This window comes from Ranitomeya variabilis, chromosome 3, assembly GCF_051348905.1.
Source record: "Ranitomeya variabilis isolate aRanVar5 chromosome 3, aRanVar5.hap1, whole genome shotgun sequence".
NCBI classification, from domain to species: Eukaryota; Metazoa; Chordata; class Amphibia; order Anura; family Dendrobatidae; genus Ranitomeya; species Ranitomeya variabilis.
In genome coordinates, this window is record NC_135234.1 from 787,736,437 (window position 1) to 787,756,984 (window position 20,548).

The window sequence follows — 20,548 nt, forward strand, 5'->3', positions numbered from 1 at the left end:
TAGGAGCCATCTTCCTTTTCTTAGGAGGAGGAGGCTGTGGCCGCCATAGAGGATTGAACCTCCTGTTTGATGAGGGTTCTGATGCTGTCCAGGAGGGAGGGCTGTTCACTACGCAGCACTTCATCCGTGCATGGTTGGCAGAGCTTTTTCTTATAAGCTGAGGGAAGCTTGGTCGCACATGTACCACACTTGCGGATGGACATCTTATCTTTTTTAGGGGCAGAGACCTTGTCTCCCTAGAAAGAGAGAGAAAGGCAGACAAAGTCATTTAATAATAAAAACTGGACAGCAAGGGACCTCATCCTCTACTTACAGTAGGAGGGTGAACGCTGGGCTCTGCAGAAGCAGAGTGCAGGGGTTTGTCGCCGTCCATAGGGTCAGTCAAGTCACCGGTCAGAAGGGACACAGACAGAGGCCTTACCTGGAGGCTTCCCCCGACCAGGAATATATACACATCGAGGTCGCCAGCTAATTTCATGCTCCTCCTCCCAGGGTCCGTAGGGGTGCCGCAGTAGAACTGCCTGTCATGGCTGCCGCAGGCTTGAAATGCCGGCTGGCGCGCGCACAGGCTCCGGAGCATGGAGGCTAAACCGGAAGTTCGGAAGCGTCACTTCCGGTGCGCGTCGCACGGCCTCCAGCGGCAGCGAGGGCAGGAGAGAGAGCCGGGGAGCTACAGGAGGACCCCGGAGAGCTTCACCGCCCTGCTTTACCCCACGAGGAGGCGCAGGAAGGGCAGGATGGAGGGTCCCAAGTCGAACAGAGCCTGCGGAGATGGGAGCAGTATTCGAGGAGAGCGGAGCCCCCGACCTCAACTGCCCGGTTATTAAGGTAACACTGCTCCGATCACCGGCCACGGCAGCACTATCTGAGAACCTCTTCTTGCCCCATAGGGGACAGGAAAAACACTGGTGGTTGCAGGAAGAGGAGGGTATTTAACCTCTCTGATTTCCTGTCCCCTATTAGGGCGGGGAGACATCCTCCGATACTGCTGTCGTGGAAGGTGACTGGAGAAACAGACTTTTTAAAGAGGGAAGAGAAGGGTGTTCTGAGAATGAAAGATTTGATGCATGAGAATGAAAGAAGATGGCTGAATGAGGTAGAAAAAAACCCACAATAAAAATACCCATATTTGGTAATGACCCGCTCTATAAAACTGTCCCACTAGTTAACCCCTTCAGTGAACACCGTAAAAAAAAACCGAGGCAAAAAATAATGCTTTATCATACCGCCGAACAAAAAGTGCAAAAAAAGCAATTAAAAAACAGATATAAATAAAAATGGTACCGCTGAAAACGTCATCTTGTCCCGCAAAAAATGAGCCGCCATACAGCTCCATGAGCTGAAAAACAAAAAAGTTATAGCTCTCAGAATAAAGCAATGCAAAAATAATTATTTTATTATAAAAGTTTTTATTGTGTAAAAGCGCCAAAACATGAAAAAAGATATAAGTGAGGTATCGCTGTAATCGAACTGACCCGAAGAATAAAGCTGCCTTATCAATTTTACCACACGTGGAACGGCATAAAAAAAAAATCTGAAAAAACAAACAAAAATAAAGCAATTCATGAATTGCTGGTTTTTGTTCATTCTGCCTCCTAAAAATCAGAATAAAAAGCGATCAAAAAATGTCATGTGCCCGAAAATGGTACCAATAAAATCGACAACTCATCCCGCAAAAAACAAGACCTCACATGACTCTGTGGGCCAAAATATGGATAAATTATAGCTCTCAAAATGCGGTGATGCAAAAACTATTTTTTGCAATAAAAAGCGTCTTTTTGTGTGCGACAGCTGTCAAACAAACCCCACTATAAAAACTCGTTACAAATAGTAAATCAAACCCTCCTTTATCAACCCCTTATGGTTAGGGTTGGGATTAGGGGTGTGTTGGGGTTAGGATTGTGGTTAAAGTTATGGCTAGGGTTGGGATTAGGGTTGGAATTCGAATTGGGGTTTTTTCACTGTTCAGGCACATCAGGGGCTCTCCAAGCGTGACATGGCGTCTGATCTCAATTCCAGCCAATTTTGCATTGAAAAGTCAAACGGCGCTCCATCCCTTCTGAGCTCTGCCATGCGCCCAGTGGTTTACACCCACATTTGGGGTATCAGCATGCTCAGGATAAATTGAACAACAACTTTTGGGGTCCAATTTCTCCTGATACCCTTGGCAAAATAAAAAATTGGGGGCTAAGAGATCATTTTTGTGAAAAATATATATTTTATTTTTACGGCTCTATATTATAAAACTTCTGTGAAGCACTTGGGGGTTGAAAGTGCTCACCACACATCTAGATAAGTTTCTTAGGGGGTCGACTTTCCAAAATAGTGTCACTTGTGGGGGGTTTCCACTGTTTAGGCACATCAGGGGCTCTCCAAACACAACATGTCGTCCGATCTCAATTCCAGCCAATTTTGCATTGAAAAGTCAAACAACGCTCCTTCCCTTCCGAGCTCTGCCATGCACCAAAACAGTGGTTGCCCCCCACATATGGAGTATCAGCATACTCAGGACAAATTGTACAAGTTTTGGGGTCCAATGTCTCCTGTTATCCTTAGTAAACTAAAACAAATTGGATCTGAAGTAATCTTTTGTGAAAAAAAGTTAAATGTTCATTTTTTTTTTTTTTAAACTTTTAAAAAATTACTGTGAAGCACCAGAACGGTTAATAAACTTCTTGAATGTGGTTTTGAGTACCTTGAGGGGTGCGGTTTTTAGAATGGTGTCACTTTTGGGCATATTCTGTCATGTAGGCCCCTCAAAGTCACTTTAAAAAAAAAATGGTTTTTGCAAATTTTGTTGTAAAAATGAGAAACCGCTGGTCAGCTTTTAACCCCTATAACTCCCTAACAAAAAAAAAAATTATGTTTCCAAAATTGTGCTGATGTAAAGCAGACATGTAGAAAATGTTATTTATTAACTATTTTTTTGATATGACTCTCTAATTTAAGGGCATAAAAACTAAAATTTGAAAATTGCAAGATTTTCAAAATTTTCACAAAATTTCCGTCTTTTTCACAAATAAACGCAAGTCGTATCGAAGAAATTTTACCACAAACATGAAGTACAATATGACACAAGAAAATATTCTCAGAATCACCAGGATCTGTTGAAGCGTTTCAGAGTTTATAACCTCATAAAGTGACAGTGGTCAGAATGGAAAAAAAATGGCCTGTTCAGGAAGTTGAAAACAGGCTTCGGGGTAAGGGGTTAAATTTCAGAGTTTGCAATACTCACAATGAAAAACATTATCATTATGCGGGATGTTTTCAAAGAGTTGTGCAAAAATGAATTTGATGATTTAACCCCTTCACCCCCAAGGGTGGTTTGCACGTTAATGACCGGGCCAATTTTTACAATTCTGACCACTGTCCCTTTATGAGGTTATAACTCTGGAACGGTTCAACGGATCTTGGCAGATTCTGACATTGTTTTCTCGTGACATATTGTACTTCATGTTAGTGGTAAAATTTATTCGATATAACTTGCGTTTATTTGTGAAAAAAATGGAAATTTGGCGAAAATTTTGAAAATTTCGCCATTTTTCAACTTTGAATTTTTATGCCCTTAAATCACAGACATATGTCATGCAAAATACTTAATAAGTAACATTTCCCACATGTCTACTTTACATCAGCACAATTTTGGAACCAAAATTTTTTTTTGTTAGGGAGTTACAAGGGTTAAAATTTGACCAGAAATTTCTCATTTTTACAACACCATTTTTTTTTAGGGACCACATCTCATTTGAAGTCATTTTGAGGGGTCTAAATGATAGAAAATACCCAAGTGTGACACCGTTCTAAAAACTGCACCCTTCAAGGTGCTCAAAACCACATTCAAGAAGTTTATTAACCCTTCAGGTGTTTCACAGGAATTTTTGGAATGTTTAAATAAAAATTAACATTTAATTTTTTTTCACACAAAATTTATTTCAGCTCCAATTTGTTTTATTTTACCAAGGGTAACAGGAGAAAATGGACCCCCAAAGTTGTTGTACAATTTGTCCTGAGTACACTGATACCCAATATGTGGGGGTAAACCACTGTTTGGGCGCATGGCAGAGCTCGGAAGGAAAGGAGCGCCATTTGACTTTTCAATGCAAAATTGACTGGAATTGAGATGGGACGCCATGTTGCGTTTGGAGAGCCCCTGATGTGCCTAAACTTTGAAACCTCCTACAAGTGACACCATTTTGGAAGGTAGACCTCCTAAGGAACTTATCTAGATGTGTGGTGAGCACTTTGACCCACCAAGTGCTTCACAGAAGTTTATAATGCAGAGCCGTAAAAATAAAAAATCATATTTTTTAGCAAAAATGATCTTTTCGCCCCCAATTTTTTATTTTCCCAAGGGTAAGAGAAGAAATTGGACCCCAAAAAATGTTGTGCAATTTCTCCTGAGTACGCTGATACCCCATATGTGGGTGTAAACCATTGTTTGGGCGCATGGCAGAGCTTGGAAGGGAAGGAGCGCCATTTGACTTTTCAATGCAAAATTGACTGGAATTGAGATGGGACGCCATGTTGCGTTTGGAGAGCCCCTGATGTGCCTAAACATTGAAACCCCCCACAAGTGACACCATTTTGGAAATTAGACCCCCTAAGGAACTTATCTAGATGTGTTTTGAGAGCTTTGAACCCCCAAATGTTTCACTACAGATTATAACGCAGAGCCGTGAAAATAAAAAGTCTTTTTTTTTTTTCACAAAAATGATTTTTTAGCCCCCAGCTTTTGTATTTGTACAAGGGTAACAGAATAAACTGGACCCCAAAAGTTGTTGTCCAATTTGTCCTGAGTACGCTGATACCCCATATATGGGGGGGAACCACTGTTTAGGCGCATGACAGAGCTCGGAAGGGAAGGAGCACCATTTGGAATGCAGACTTAAATGGATTGGTCTGCAGGCGTCACGTTGCATTTGCAGAGCCCCTGATGTACCCAAACAGTACAAACCCCCCACAATTGACCCCATATTGGAAACTAGACCTCCCAAGGAACTTATCTAGATGTGTTGTGAGAACTTTGAACCCCCAAGTGTTTCACTACAGTTTATAACGCAAAGCCGTGAAAATAAAAATTCTTTTTTTTTTTCACAAAAATGATTTTTTAGCCCCCAGTTTTGTATTTTCACAAGGGTAACAGGATAAAATAGACCCCAAAAGTTGTGGTCCAATTTGTCCTGAGTACGCTGATACCCCCTATGTGGGGGGGAACCTGTTGTGAATTAGACTTTTTTGGCTCCCTCTTGTGGTCACTAGTGGTAGGACTCTGAGATTGTCTTTCCCTAGTTTGGCATCCACCTGGGTCGTTAGTCCGGGGTGTTGCTATATGAACTTCCTGAATTCTTAGTCTGGTGCCTGGCATCGTTGTAATCAGTCCTTTCTGTTTGCTCCTGTCTGCTGGTCCTGGTTCATGCAAAATTAAGCTAAGTCCTGCTTCCTTGTTTTTTGGTTATTTGTATTGCTCTTATTTTTTGTCCAGCTTGTACTAAATGTGATTCCTGATTTTGCTGGAAGCTCTAGGGGGCTGGTATTCTCCCCCCGGGCCGTTAGACGGTTCGGGGGTTCTTGAATATCCAGCGTGGATATTTTTGATAGGGTTTTTGCTGACCGTATAAGTCATCTTACTATATTCTGCTATTAGTCAGTGGGCCTCTCTTTGCTAAATACCTAGTTCATTCTTACGTTTGTCTTTTCGTCTTACCTCACCGTTATTATTTGTTGGGGGCTTGTATCCAACTTTTGGGGTCTTTTCTCTGGAGGCAAGAAAGGTCTATCTTTTCCCTTCTAGGGTTAGTTAGTTCTCCGGCTGGCGCGAGACGTCTAGAACCAACGTAGGCACGTTCCCCGGCTGCTGCTATTTGTGGTGCTAGGATTAGCTATACGGTCAGCCCAGTTACCACTGCCCTATGAGCTGTTTTTTTGTGTTTGCAGACTTGGTATTTATTGCAGAGACCCTCTGCCATTGGGGTCATACAGGAACCACTGTTTGGGCGCATGACAGAGCTCGGAAGGGAAGGAGCGCCATTTGGAATGCAGACTTAAATGGATTGGTCTGCAGGCGTCACATTGCATTTGCAGAGCCCCTGATGTACCCAAACAGTACAAACCCCACACAAGTGACCCCATATTGGAAACTAGACCTCCCAAGGAACTTATCTAGATGTGTTGTGAGAACTTTGAACCCCCAAGTGTTTCACTACAGTTTATAACGCAAAGGCGTGAAAATAAAACATATTTTTTTCCCACAAAAATGATTTTTAGCCCCCCAAATTTTTATTTTCCCAAGGATAACAAGAGAACTTGGACCGCAGAAGTTGTTGTTCAATTTGTCCCGAGTACGCTGATACCCCATATGTTGGGGTAAACCCCTTTTTGGACGCACGGGAGAGCTCGGAAGGGTAGGAGCACTGTTTTACTTTTTCAACGCAGAATTGGCTGGAATTGAGATTGGACGCCATGTCGCATTTGGAGAGCCCCTGATGTGCCTGAACAGTGGAAACTCCCCAATTCTACCTGAAACCCTAACCCAAACACACCCCTAACCCTAATCCCAACGGTAACCCTAACCACACCCCTAACCCTGACACACCCATAATTCTAATCCCAACCCTAATCCCAACCGTAAATGTAATCCTAACCCTAACTTTACCTCCAACCCTAACCCTAGCCCTAACCCTAGCCCTAACCCTAACTTTAGCCCAAACCCTAACCCTAGCCCTAACCCTAACCCTAATGGGAAAATGGAAATAAATACATTTTTTTAATTTTATTATTTTTCCCTAACTAAGGGGGTGATGAAGGGGGGTTTGATTTACTTTTATAGCGTTTTTTATATCGGATTTTTATGATTGGCAGCTGTCACACAATAAAAGACGCTTTTTATAGCAAAAAAGTTTTTGCGTCTCCACATTTTGAGACCTATAATTTTTCCACATTTTGGTCCACAGAGTCATGTGAGGTCTTGTTTTTTGCAGGACGAGTTGACGTTTTTTATTGGTAACATTTTCGGACACGTGACCGTTTTTGATCACTTTTTATTCCGATTTTTGTGAGGCAGAATGACCAAAAACCAGCTATTCATGAATTTCTTTTGGGAGAGGCGTTTATACCGTTCTGCGTTTGGTAAAATTGATAAAGCAGTTTTATTCTTCGGGTCAGTACGATTACAGCGATACCTCATTTATGTCATTTTTTTATGTTTTGGCGCTTTTATACGATAAAAACTATTTTATAGAAAAAATAATTATTTTGGTATCGCTTTATTCTCAGGACTATAACTTTTTTATTTTTTTGCTTATGATGCTGTATGGCGGCTTGTTTTTTGCGGGACAAGATGACGTTTTCAGCGGTACCATGGTTATTTATATCCGTCTTTTTGATCGCGTGCTATTCCACTTTTTGTTCGGCGGTATGGTAATAAAGCGTTGTTTTTTGCCTCGTTTTTTTTTTTTTTCTTACGGTGTTTACTGAAGGGGTTAACTAGTGGGGCAGTTTTATAGGTTGGGTCGTTACGGACGCGGCGATACTAAATATGTGTACTTTTATTGTTTTGTTTTTTTTATTTAGATAAAGAAATGTATTTATGGGAATAATATTTTTTTTTTTATTATTATTTATTTAGGAATTTTTTTTTTATTTTTTTCTACACATGTGGAACATTTTTTTAAATTTTTTTTACTTTGTCCCAGGGGGGGACATTACAGATCGATGATCTGATAGTGTGCACAGCACTCTGTCAGATCACCGATCTCACTTACATCGGTGCAGGCTTACCAGCGTCTGCTCTGAGCAGGCGCTCGGTAAGCCACCTTTCTCCCTGCAGGACCCGGATGCCGCGGCCATCTTGGATCCGGGACCTGCAGCGAGGAAGGAGGTAGGAGACCCTCGGAGCAACGCGATCACATCGCGTTGCTCCGGGGGTCTCAGGGAAGCCCGCAGGGAGCCCCCTCCCTGCGCGATGCTTCCCTATACCGCCGGTACACTGCGATCATGTTTGATCGTGGTGTGCCGGGGGCGGTCCGTGACCGCTCCTGGCACATAGTGCCGGATGTCAGCTGCGATATGCAGCCGACACCCGACCGCGATCGGCCGCGCTCCCCCCGTGAGCGCGTCCGATCGCGTATGACGTACTATCCAGTCGGTGGTCATACGGGCCCACCCCACCTCGACGGGATAGTACGTCAGATGTCAGGAAGGGGTTAATGGGAGTGCGACCTCCTCAGATTAAATGTGTCAAAGATCTATGGTATCTTAAGAGAATGGCTAACTCCAGTAGGAATACAGACATGTGCAAAAGCATGGGCAAGACAGATGGGAGACCCGGATGTTATGGACATGATTATTCAGGGCTTGGGTTTGTTAAGAAAGAATATTATTATTGAGAATTGGAGGGACACCCAGTTCAGAATTATACATAGGGCTATATATGGTTTCAACCTTCCACAGCACTCAGCTAGTTCAGGCAACCTCTAGAAATGGCCGGAATGTGGGACAGGCCGCACGGGTAGGTTTCATGGTTTGTGGGGATGCCGTGTCATACAAAGGTTTTGGAAATCAGTATGTCACTTTAGCCTAGGGATTGGGGGAGATGTTATGATCTGGTGACCTTGGAGCCGAATGAAACTTTCTCTGGAGTTGGTGGAACCTGTACTGACCGCAATCCTGAACTAACACCGCAACTAGAAGTAGCCGTGGGGTGTGCCTAACACTTCCTAAACACCTCGACACAGCCGGAGGACTAAATACCCTTATAGATGGAAATGGGAATGCTATCTTGCCTCAGAGCAGACCCCCAAAGGATAGGCAGCCCCCCACGAATAATGACTGTGAGTAGGAGAAGAATAGACACACGCAGGTAGAAAACAGGATTTAGCAAAAGAGGCCACTCTAGCTAAATAGGAAAGCATAGGACAGATAACTAGGCGGTCAGTATTAAAACCCTTCCAAAAATATCCACAGCAGATAATACAAAAAGTTCCACAATCTAACTAAAGACATGGAATGTATATCTGCCACTCCAGAGAATCCAGCAAGACTGAGAAAATACTGACACAATCTAAGCTGGACAAGAAAACACAAAGAATAGCACTGAATTGTGAAGCACACAACATGTGTGCCACAGGGAAAAAGAACCAGACACTTATCTTTGCTGATTTGGCAGAAAGGCAGGAGGAACCAGGCAGAGGTCCTACACCTCCCAACAACAATTGACAACTGGCAAGGACTAATGAATCCTGCACACCTAAATACCCCAGTCAGATCTGCAATCAGCAGATACACCTGACCAGGACTGCAACTCAGGGGCAACTGCATTACCACCTACAACCACCGGAGGGAGCTCAAAAGCAGAATTCACAACAGTACCCCCCCCCTTGAGGAGGGGTCACCGAACCCTCACCAGAGCCCCCAGGCCGATCAGGATGAGCCAGATGAAAAGCATGAACCAAATCAGCAGCATGGACATCAGAAGCAAAAACCCAAGAATTATCCTCCTGGCCATAACCCTTCCATTTGACAAGGTACTGAAGCCTCCGCCTCGAAAAACGAGAATCCAAAATCTTCTCAACCACATACTCCAACTCCCCATCAACCAACACAGGGGCCGGAGGATCAACAGAGGGAACCACGGGCACCACATATTTCCGCAATAAAGATCTATGGAAGACATTATGGATAGCAAAAGAGGCCGGAAGCGCCAATCGAAAAGACACCGGATTAATAATCTCAGAAATCCTATAAGGACCAATAAACCGAGGCTTAAACTTAGGGGAAGAGACCTTCATAGGAACATGACGAGAAGACAACCAAACCAAATCCCCAACCCGAAGCCGGGAACCAACACACCGACGACGGTTAGCAAAACGTTGAGCCTCCTCCTGAGACAACACCAAATTGTCCACCACATGAGCCCAAATCTGCTGCAACCTGTCAACCACAGAATCCACACCAGGACAGTCAGAAGGCTCAACCTGCCCAGAAGAAAAACGAGGATGAAAATCAAAATTACAAAAAAAAGGCGAAACCAAAGTAGCCGAACTAGCCCGATTATTAAGGGCAAACTCGGCCAATGGCAAAAAGGCCACCCAATCATCCTGATCGGCAGACACAAAGCATCTCAAATAAGTCTCCAAAGTCTGATTAGTTTGCTCGGTCTGGCCATTTGTCTGAGGATGGAATGCAGAAGAAAAAGACAAATCAATGCCCAGCCTAGCACAAAAGGCCCGCCAAAACCTAGAAACAAACTGGGAACCTCTGTCGGACACAATATTCTCCGGAATACCATGCAAACGAACCACATGCTGAAAAAACAACGGAACCAACTCTGAAGAGGAAGGCAATTTAGGCAAAGGCACCAAATGAACCATCTTAGAAAACCGGTCACAAACAACCCAGATAACCGACATCCTCTGGGAAACCGGAAGATCAGAAATAAAATCCATAGAAATATGCGTCCAGGGCCTCTCAGGGACCGGCAATGGCAAATGTAACCCACTAGCACGGGAACAACAAGGCTTGGCCCGCGCACAAGTCCCACAGGACTGCACAAAAAAACGCACATCACGTGACAACGAAGGCCACCAAAAGGACCTACCAACCAAATCTCTGGTACCAAAAATACCAGGATGACCAGCCAACACAGAACAGTGAACCTCAGAAATCACTCTACTAGTCCATCTGTCAGGAACAAACAATTTCCCCACAGGACAGCGGTCAGGTCTATCAGCCTGAAATTCCTGAAGAACCCGCCGTAAATCAGGGGAAATGGCAGAAAGGACCACCCCTTCTTTCAGAATGCCGACCGGTTCAAGGGCCTCAGGAGAATCAGGCAAAAAACTCCTAGAAAGGGCATCAGCCTTAATATTCTTAGAACCCGGAAGATACGAAACCACGAAATCAAAACGGGAAAAAAACAAGGACCATCGAGCCTGTCTAGGACTCAGCCGTTTGGCAGACTCGAGGTAAATCAAATTCTTATGATCGGTCAGGACCACAATACGGTGCTTAGCTCCCTCAAGCCTATGTCGCCACTCCTCAAACGCCCACTTCATAGCCAACAACTCCCGATTGCCGACATCATAATTGCGTTCAGCAGGCGAAAACTTGCGGGAGAAGAAGGCACACGGTTTCATCAAAGAACCAACAGAATCCCTCTGAGACAAAACGGTCCCTGCCCCAATCTCAGAAGCATCAATCTCAACCTGAAACGGAAGAGAAACATCTGGTTGGCGCAACACCGGAGCAGAAGTAAATTGGCGTTTAAGCTCCTGAAAGGCAGAGACAGCCGCAGAGGACCAATTCGCCACATCAGCGCCTTTTTTCGTCAAATCAGTCAAGGGTTTAACCACGCTGGAGAAGTTAGCAATGAAACGGCGATAAAAATTTGCAAAACCCAAAAATTTCTGAAGGGTCTTCACGGATGTGGGTTGAATCCAATCATGAATGGCCTGAACCTTAACCGGATCCATCTCCATAGATGAGGGAGAAAAAATAAAGCCCAAAAAAGAAACCTTCTGCACCCCAAAGAGACACTTAGACGCCTTCACAAACAAAGCATTGTCACGAAGGATCTGAAATACCATCCTGACCTGTTCCACATGAGACTTCCAATCATCGGAAAAAATCAAAATATCGTCCAAATATACAATCAAGAATTTATCAATATAAGTCACGAAGATATCATGCATGAAGGATTGAAAAACAGATGGAGCGTTAGTGAGCCCGAATGGCATCACAAGGTATTCAAAATGGCCTTCGGGCGTATTAAACGCAGTTTTCCATTCATCACCCTGTTTAATACGAACAAGATTATATGCCCCCCGAAGGTCAATCTTAGTAAACCAACTAGCCCCCTTAATCCTAGCAAACAAATTGGAAAGCAAAGGTAAAGGGTATTGAAACTTGACAGTGATCTTATTCAAGAGGCGATAATCAATACAAGGTCTCAAGGAGCCATCCTTCTTAGCAACAAAAAAAAAACCTGCTCCCAACGGTGAAGAAGATGGCCGAATATGCCCTTTCTCCAAAGACTCCTTAACATAACTCCGCATGGCGGTATGTTCAGGCACAGACAGGTTGAAAAGTCAACCCTTAGGAAACTTACTGCCTGGAATCAAGTCAATAGCACAATCACAGTCCCTGTGCGGTGGAAGGGAACTGGACTTGGGCTCATCGAATACATCCTGAAAATCAGACAAAAACTCTGGAATTTCAGAAGAGGAAGAAGAGGAGATTGACATCAAAGGAACATCATTATGAACCCCCTGACAACCCCAACTAGTCACACACATAGATTTCCAATCCAATACAGGATTATGTACCTGCAACCACGGGAAACCCAGCACGATAACATCATGCAAATTATGCAACACCAGAAATCGACAATCTTCCTGATGGGCTGGCGCCATGTGCATGGTCACCTGTGTCCAAAACTGAGGCTTATTTTTAGCCAAAGGTGTAGCATCAATCCCCCTTAAAGGAATAGGGTTCTGCAAAGGCTGCAAGGGAAAACCACAACGCCTGGCAAACTCAAAATCCATTAAGTTCAAGGCGGCGCCTGAATCCACAAATGCCATGACAGAGAATGATGACAATGAGCAAATCAAGGACACCGATAACAGAAATTTAGGTTGTACAGTACTGATGGTAGCGATCCTCTTTGTCCGCTTAGGGCATGACATGAGAAGCGTCGCCACAATAATAACACAACCCATTCTGACGTCTGAATCCTTGTCGTTCTGTTCTAGACAAAATCCTATCACACTGCATTGGCTCAGGAATTGGCTCTGAGGACGACGCCACAGCGCGCACAGTTCTAAGCGCCGATCAACCTGAATGGCCAGAGACATAGAATCACTCAGACCGGAAGGCGTGGGAAACCCCACCATAACATCTTTAACGGATTCAGAAAGACCCTTTCTGAAAATTGCCACCAAAGCATCATCATTCCATTTAGTCAACACAGACCATTTTCTAAATTTCTGACAAAACAATTCTGCCGCCTCTTGACCCTGAGACAGGGCCAACAAGGTTTTCTCCGCTTGATCCACAGAATTCGGTTCATCATATAATAATCCTAAAGCCTGAAAAAAGGAATCTACATTAAGCAAGGCCGGATTCCCAGATTCCAGGGAAAATGCCCAATCCTGTGGATCACCACGCAGCAGGGAGATGACAATTTTAACCTGCTGAATGGAATCACCAGAGGATCGCGGTCTCAGAGCAAAAAACAATTTACAATTATTTTTAAACCCCAAAAATTTGGACCTATCACCAAAAAACAAATCAGGAGTAGGAATCTTCGGTTCTAAAGCTGGAGTCTGAACAATATAATCAGAAATACCCTGTACCCTAGCAGCAAGCTGGTCTACACGAGAAGCTAATTCCTGAACATCCATGCTGGCACAAGACTCCTCAGCCACCCATAAATAAAGAGGGAAAAAAAGACAAAACAGACTGCAGAAAAAAAAATGGCTCAACACTTTTCTTCCCTTCTTCTGAGATGCATTTAACTCATTATGGGCCAGTTGTACTGTTATGATCTGGTGACCTTGGAGCCACATGAAACTTTCTCTGGAGTTGGTGGAACCTGTACTGACCGCAATCCTGAACTAACACCGCAACTAGAAGTAGCCGTGGGGTGGGCCTAACAGTTCCTAAACACCTCAACGCAGCCAGAGGACTAAATACCCCTATAGATGGAAATGGGAATGCTATCTTGCCTCAGAGCAGACCCCCAAAGGATAGGCAGCCCCCCACGAATAATGACTGTGAGTAGGAGAAGAATAGACACACGCAGGTAGAAAACAGGATTTAGCAAAAGAGGCCACTCTAGCTAAATAGGAAAACATAGGACAGATAACTAGGCGGTCAGTATTAAAACCCTTCCAAAAATATCCACAGCAGATAATACAAAAAGTTCCACAATCTAACTAAAGACATGGAATGTATATCTGCCACTCCAGAGAATCCAGCAAGACTGAGAAAATACTGACACAATCTAAGCTGGACAAGAAAACACAAAGAATAGCACTGAATTGTGAAGCACACAACATGTGTGCCACAGGAAAAAAAAACCAGACACTTATCTTTGCTGATTTGGCAGAAAGGCAGGAGGAACCAAGCAGAGGTCCAACACCTCCCAACAACAATTGACAACTGGCAAGGACTAATGAATCCTGCACGCCTAAATACCCCAGTCAGATCTGCAATCAGCAGATACACCTGACCAGGACTGCAACTCAGGGGCAACTGCATTACCACCTACAACCACCGGAGGGAGCCCAAAAGCAGAATTCACAACAGGGAGAAGACTGGGAACTGGATCCGATGCCTTGGATCTTTCATTAGGTTGTGGAGGCTGATAGTGGGGGGCAAAGAAGTCACTCCTACAAGATATGGCAATGCTAGCAAAGAAACGTATACTAAGGCACTGGACTACAGTGTAGATTCCGACTAGGAATGAGTCGTTGAATAATATCAAACTGCTGTTGTATCTTGGAAAATTGGAAGCTGAAAGAGATAAAACAAAAGCAAAGGAGCAGTTCTTCAATAAGTGGAGGAGACTTATTGAAGGGAAGTGCTCCCAAGATGAGATAAGACAATGATAATAAGATCGTGACTCCGGTCTTGCAGGCGGATTGGTATTTGATGAATGACCTTCAGGCTATTTTGGGGAAATTAAAGATTTAAACCTCTTAAATGCTGCGATCTCATGTAGGCAAGGTGGTGCTATTCAGTGTAGGGACATGGTAAAGAGTAGGGTGGGGTTTGTGGGATGTTCTGAGAGTTGCTCATTTGTATGGGAATAAGTTGATTTTTGTAACTGTTTTGATTTATGAAAATAAATAAAAAGGATTAGCTAAAAAAAAAATACATATTTATAATTATTATAGAAAACCCTGATTTAACATCATATTCTGATAATATGCATTTTAGTGGTTACAGCTGCCTGATGCGGACAATGGCCCGGCTCACAGGAACATTCACGAATGCTGCAGACAATAATATAAAACATAGTTCACACATGGCTCTAATATGGGAATCAAAAGAATCCGATGCAACATGAAGCCGAGCTGAGACCCCATCACAGAGCGGGAGGGCGGCTTCACTTCTCCTTACCTGGTGAGGTAACATGCCGGAGCCCCTCCATAACGTTCTGGTACTGATCCCGGTGTCCGTCTACATAATCCCACTCCTCCACGGAGAAATAGAGAGCGACGTCCTGACACCGGAGGGGAACCTGACAACCAACGAGAGCGGCATCACCCAGAATCCTCCAGTGTATACTGTATAATCTCCCAGCAGTCTCCTCTCCTCACATCACCCAGAATCCTCCAGTGTATCCTGTATAATCTCCCAGCAGTCTCCTCTCCTCATCACCCAGAATCCTCCAGTGTATCCTGTATAATCTCCCAGCAGTCTCCTCTCCTCACATCACCCAGAATCCTCCAGTGTATCCTGTATAATCTCCCAGCAGTCTCCTCTCCTCATCACCCAGAATCCTCCAGTGTATACTGTATAATCTCCCAGCAGTCTCCTCTCCTCACATCACCCAGAATCCTCCAGTGTATCCTGTATAATCTCCCAGCAGTCTCCTCTCCTCATCACCCAGAATCCTCCAGTGTATCCTGTATAATCTCCCAGCAGTCTCCTCTCCTCTCCTCATCACCCAGAATCCTCCAGTGTATACTGTATAATCTCCCAGCAGTCTCCTCTCCTCACATCACCCAGAATCCTCCAGTGTATCCTGTATAATCTCCCAGCAGTCTCCTCTCATCACCCAGAATCCTCCAGTGTATCCTGTATAATCTCCCAGCAGTCTCCTCTCCGGTCATCACCCAGAATCCTCCAGTGTATCCTGTATAATCTCCCAGCAGTCTCCTCTCCTCTCCTCATCACCCAGAATCCTCCAGTGTATCCTGTATAATCTCCCAGCAGTCTCCTCTCCTCTCCTCATCACCCAGAATCCTCCAGTGTATACTGTATAATCTCCCAGCAGTCTCCTCTCATCACCCAGAATCCTCCAGTGTATACTGTATAATCTCCCAGCAGTCTCCTCTCCTCACATCACCCAGAATCCTCCAGTGTATACTGTATAATCTCCCAGCAGTCTCCTCTCCTCACATCACCCAGAATCCTCCAGTGTATACTGTATAATCTACCAGCAGTCTCCTCTCCTCACATCACCCAGAATCCTCCAGTGTATACTGTATAATCTCCCAGCAGTCTCCTCTCCTCACATCACCCAGAATCCTCCAGTGTATACTGTATAATCTCCCAGCAGTCTCCTCTCCGGTCATCACCCAGAATCCTCCAGTGTATCCTGTATAATCTCCCAGCAGTCTCCTCTCCTCTCCTCATCACCCAGAATCCTCCAGTGTATCCTGTATAATCTCCCAGCAGTCTCCTCTCATCACCCAGAATCCTCCAGTGTATACTGTATAATCTCCCAGCAGTCTCCTCTCCTCTCCTCATCACCCAGAATCCTCCAGTGTATCCTGTATAATCTCCCAGCAGTCTCCTCTCATCACCCAGAATCCTCCAGTGTATACTGTATAATCTCCCAGCAGTCTCCTCTCCTCACATCACCCAGAATCCTCCAGTGTATACTGTATAATCTCCCAGCAGTCTCCTCTCATCACCCAGAATCCTCCAGTGTATACTGTATAATTTCCCAGCAGTCTCCTCTCATCACCCAGAATCCTCCAGTGTATACTGTATAATCTCCCAACAGTCTCCTCTCATCACCCAGAATCCTCCAGTGTATACTGTATAATCTCCCAGCAGTCTCCTCTCCTCACATCACCCAGAATCCTCCAGTGTATACTGTATAATCTCCCAGCAGTCTCCTCTCCTCACATCACCCAGAATCCTCCAGTGTATACTGTATAATCTCCCAGCAGTCTCCTCTCATCACCCAGAATCCTCCAGTGTATACTGTATAATCTCCCAGCAGTCTCCTCTCCTCACATCACCCAGAATCCTCCAGTGTATACTGTATAATCTCCCAGCAGTCTCCTCTCCTCACATCACCCAGAATCCTCCAGTGTATACTGTATAATCTCCCAGCAGTCTCCTCTCCTCACATCACCCAGAATCCTCCAGTGTATACTGTATAATCTCCCAGCAGTCTCCTCTCCTCACATCACCCAGAATCCTCCAGTGTATACTGTATAATCTCCCAGCAGTCTCCTCTCATCACCCAGAATCCTCCAGTGTATACTGTATAATTTCCCAGCAGTCTCCTCTCATCACCCAGAATCCTCCAGTGTATACTGTATAATTTCCCAGCAGTCTCCTCTCTTCACCCAGAATCCTCCAGTGTATCCTGTATAATCTCCCAGCAGTCTCCTCTCATCACCCAGAATCCTCCAGTGTATACTGTATAATCTCCCAGCAGTCTCCTCTCCTCACATCACCCAGAATCCTCCAGTGTATACTGTATAATCTCCCAGCAGTCTCCTCTCCTCACATCACCCAGAATCCTCCAGTGTATACTGTATAATCTCCCAGCAGTCTCCTCTCCTCACATCACCCAGAATCCTCCAGTGTATACTGTATAATCTCCCAGCAGTCTCCTCTCATCACCCAGAATCCTGCAAAACAAACAAGAAACAACAGCCATAAAGATCCTATATAAAATACTTTTATTTAAACGTCAATACAAAATACCAAAATTGAACAGGTAGAAAGCACAAGGGAGAGGGGCTCCCAAAACCATGACCGGGCCATAGTAAACCGGGCCAGGTGTCCATTCATGAACCAGGACGGCAGCAAAGGTGTACCATTATACCAAATCATGTGCTGCATAAACCCATGTAAAATCAAGGACCATGCCTATAAGTAAATATCCAAAACATGGGCGGTGCAGCAACAAAGCGATCACTATGTCAAAATACACATACCTGAGCTGCAAAACCGGTGCACGACCAGGACAGCTGGGCCAAACCCCAACGCGCGTTTCGGAGCTAACGCAAGGCTCCTTCCTCAGGGGGTAGAAGAATCATGGACCCAATGTGCCTTATATACATTGCCATGGATAGACACACTTGCCGCACCTGCACATCGGCGGTGCAGACCGCCTCCATCATAGCCGCCGGTTACAAGGAACACGTGGGGCCCCACGTGACCAAGCGCCGGACGGCAAGTGGAAGCGTCCACACCGCAGAGTAGCGGGCGCATGCGCACAAGACAAAACATATGAGGATGCCATATTGGAAATGGGCAAGTATCAGGGCGAAACAATATAAAAACATATAATAAGGACAACATAAAAGTGTGAAGTGCTACACCAATGATAACCTAAACCATAATATCAGATGTCAGTATAAAACGATAAACCCACATACAGAGAGCTTATTGACACAATGCAAGGTTTTTTATAGTTGTAATACTGGGCGAAAATAATAAAGAACCAATGCATATCAAAAATTACATATATCTACATATACATATGTGTATAAACATGCATAAACATCCAAATTACACCCAACATCAAAAACGTGCGCAATTTACAATAATGCACCAAAGATGAAAATGTCCAATATAAACAATAACAGCAGCCCAAAAGGATGTTGACACGTGGCCACGGAACAAGACTTGATAGAAGAATCCAAAGATGTTCAAAGGTTCAAATTTATTTCAGTACTAGGCAAAGTAAATATAAAAATGAAAACATAGAAAAGGCACATACGTACAATATTAAAAAGCGAAACACACACAACAAATAGGTATGATTAAAAACGGAATAAAATCATATGGCCAGGACATGGCCAAAGAGGCCACAAGATACACAGCAGGGAAATGGGTCACAAAAATGGGGCAAAAGAGATGTTCTCATTAAGACCATCCGGGTGGATGGTCCGTAAAGTCCACATCCACCTGGTTTCCAATTGGGCCAGGCGTTTGGAGAGAGCACCTCCCCTAATGTTGATGTTTAAAAGATCAATGCCTCTCACCCTAAGCAGTGCTGCATCACAGGAGTGGAGGTCCCTAAAATGTCTGGGCAGTGTTTTTAAAGTGGTAATATCCTCACATTCAGCCGCCGCCAATATACCAAGAACGTGCTCCCTCACTCTGACTTTCAGCTGTCTCGTGGTTAGGCCGATGTATATTAAGCCACATGGACACGTGGCATAGTATATCACGTACCTAGAGGTTGATCAGGTTTTTGGTACAGGGGACATTGATGCACAGCAGAGTGTGGATCACAATTGGGACCAACAATGTATACAGATGAAAACCTATTTATTGAAAAGATCCCGCCTTTGGTGGAATCGTTCACTATTGGAGAAATATGTAGCCTCTAGTATGATTCCACGTGGACTGCGAGTGAGAACTATACCAGCATTTATTGTTGATAATGATCAGTTTATTGCCAAATGGGAGGAAGCCTGTAATATATGCTCCAAGACATTTTTACAACTCTTGATAGATTCAAATTCTGAAGATATTATAGAATTGGACAAAATTATTGATGCTGCCCAAATAGAGATGAAGAGGGGTTGTTCGGGTGATAAAATGACACATTTTGAGACTGAATTAGATAAAACTATGGATCAGTGCGTCAAAAAGATCCGGGAGAGTCACATATCGAAATATAATAGGGATCTCAGAGATTATCAGCATAAAAGAGTTTATCTCTGGAGGAAAAGAGCTAACCCTGATCTTCATAAGGTTTCATCCAATAGCTCCATCGCATCCACCAGTGGGCAATCTGATTCATCTTCCGTCTCTAAGTCATCGTATGGTGACTCACACCGATTACGTGATCACGCATACCATCCATATAAAAGAGGACCACCTGCTGGATCTGGTACAAATAGACGTGATAATAAGGTAATAAATCTGAGTGATCATAATCTTACTGTATCTGATTTGTCTCTCTTGGGCAGGGGTCTTTCTTTCTCCCCCACACCGGGGTTTGATACCTTTGGAGCCATCAAGGATCTACATATTTTTGCTAGGTCATTGTTGTTTAAAAGACACTATTATAACGATGATTTTTACAAATTGTTTCCTACAGAGGAGGAACAAGAGGCTGTGAGAGTTCTGGAGGAATTATCTGAGGAACATGTGAACATTGGAGGTAAGATCCCCCCATCCATTCGTCCTCGTTCGACTAGATTCCCCCCATTTTCATCGTGTCCCAGCATTGATTTGTTTGTCCGGGTGGTATCCAATGAGTTTCTGGGTATTCCCAGGTATTCTGGTATGGATAATCTTACTAAGGAAGAGAGGACTCGTTTGAGGTTCCTCCAAGAGCTGCCGGATGTAGTGCTGAAGCCGGCTGATAAAGGGGGCAACATCGTTGTATGGCCAAAACAAATGTATGAGAGGGAGGCATTTAAACAACTCAATAACATCGCCTGCTATAGAAAGTTGACGTATAACCCCCTCTCTGCATTTATGTCAAAATTAGATTCCATCTTAAAAAGGGCATTAGACAACGATGTTGTCACTAAAGATTTGGCTTCGGCACTGGTAGTGAAGGAGCCCACTATTCCTACTCTATACCTCCTACCTAAAATACATAAGAGCTCATTGG

General features: G+C 44.1%; 1 protein-coding gene across 1 annotated transcript in view; it reads right to left on the reverse strand.

The window, feature by feature from the left end:
- Positions 1-20,548, reverse strand: part of LOC143817865 (oocyte zinc finger protein XlCOF8.4-like) — a 251,108-nt gene that overhangs the window by 141,902 nt on the left and 88,658 nt on the right. Inside the window, exon 5 of the mRNA XM_077299328.1 lies at positions 15,121-15,241. Coding sequence (XP_077155443.1) covers positions 15,121-15,241 — 121 coding nt within the window. The remainder of the gene's footprint in view (positions 1-15,120; positions 15,242-20,548) is intronic.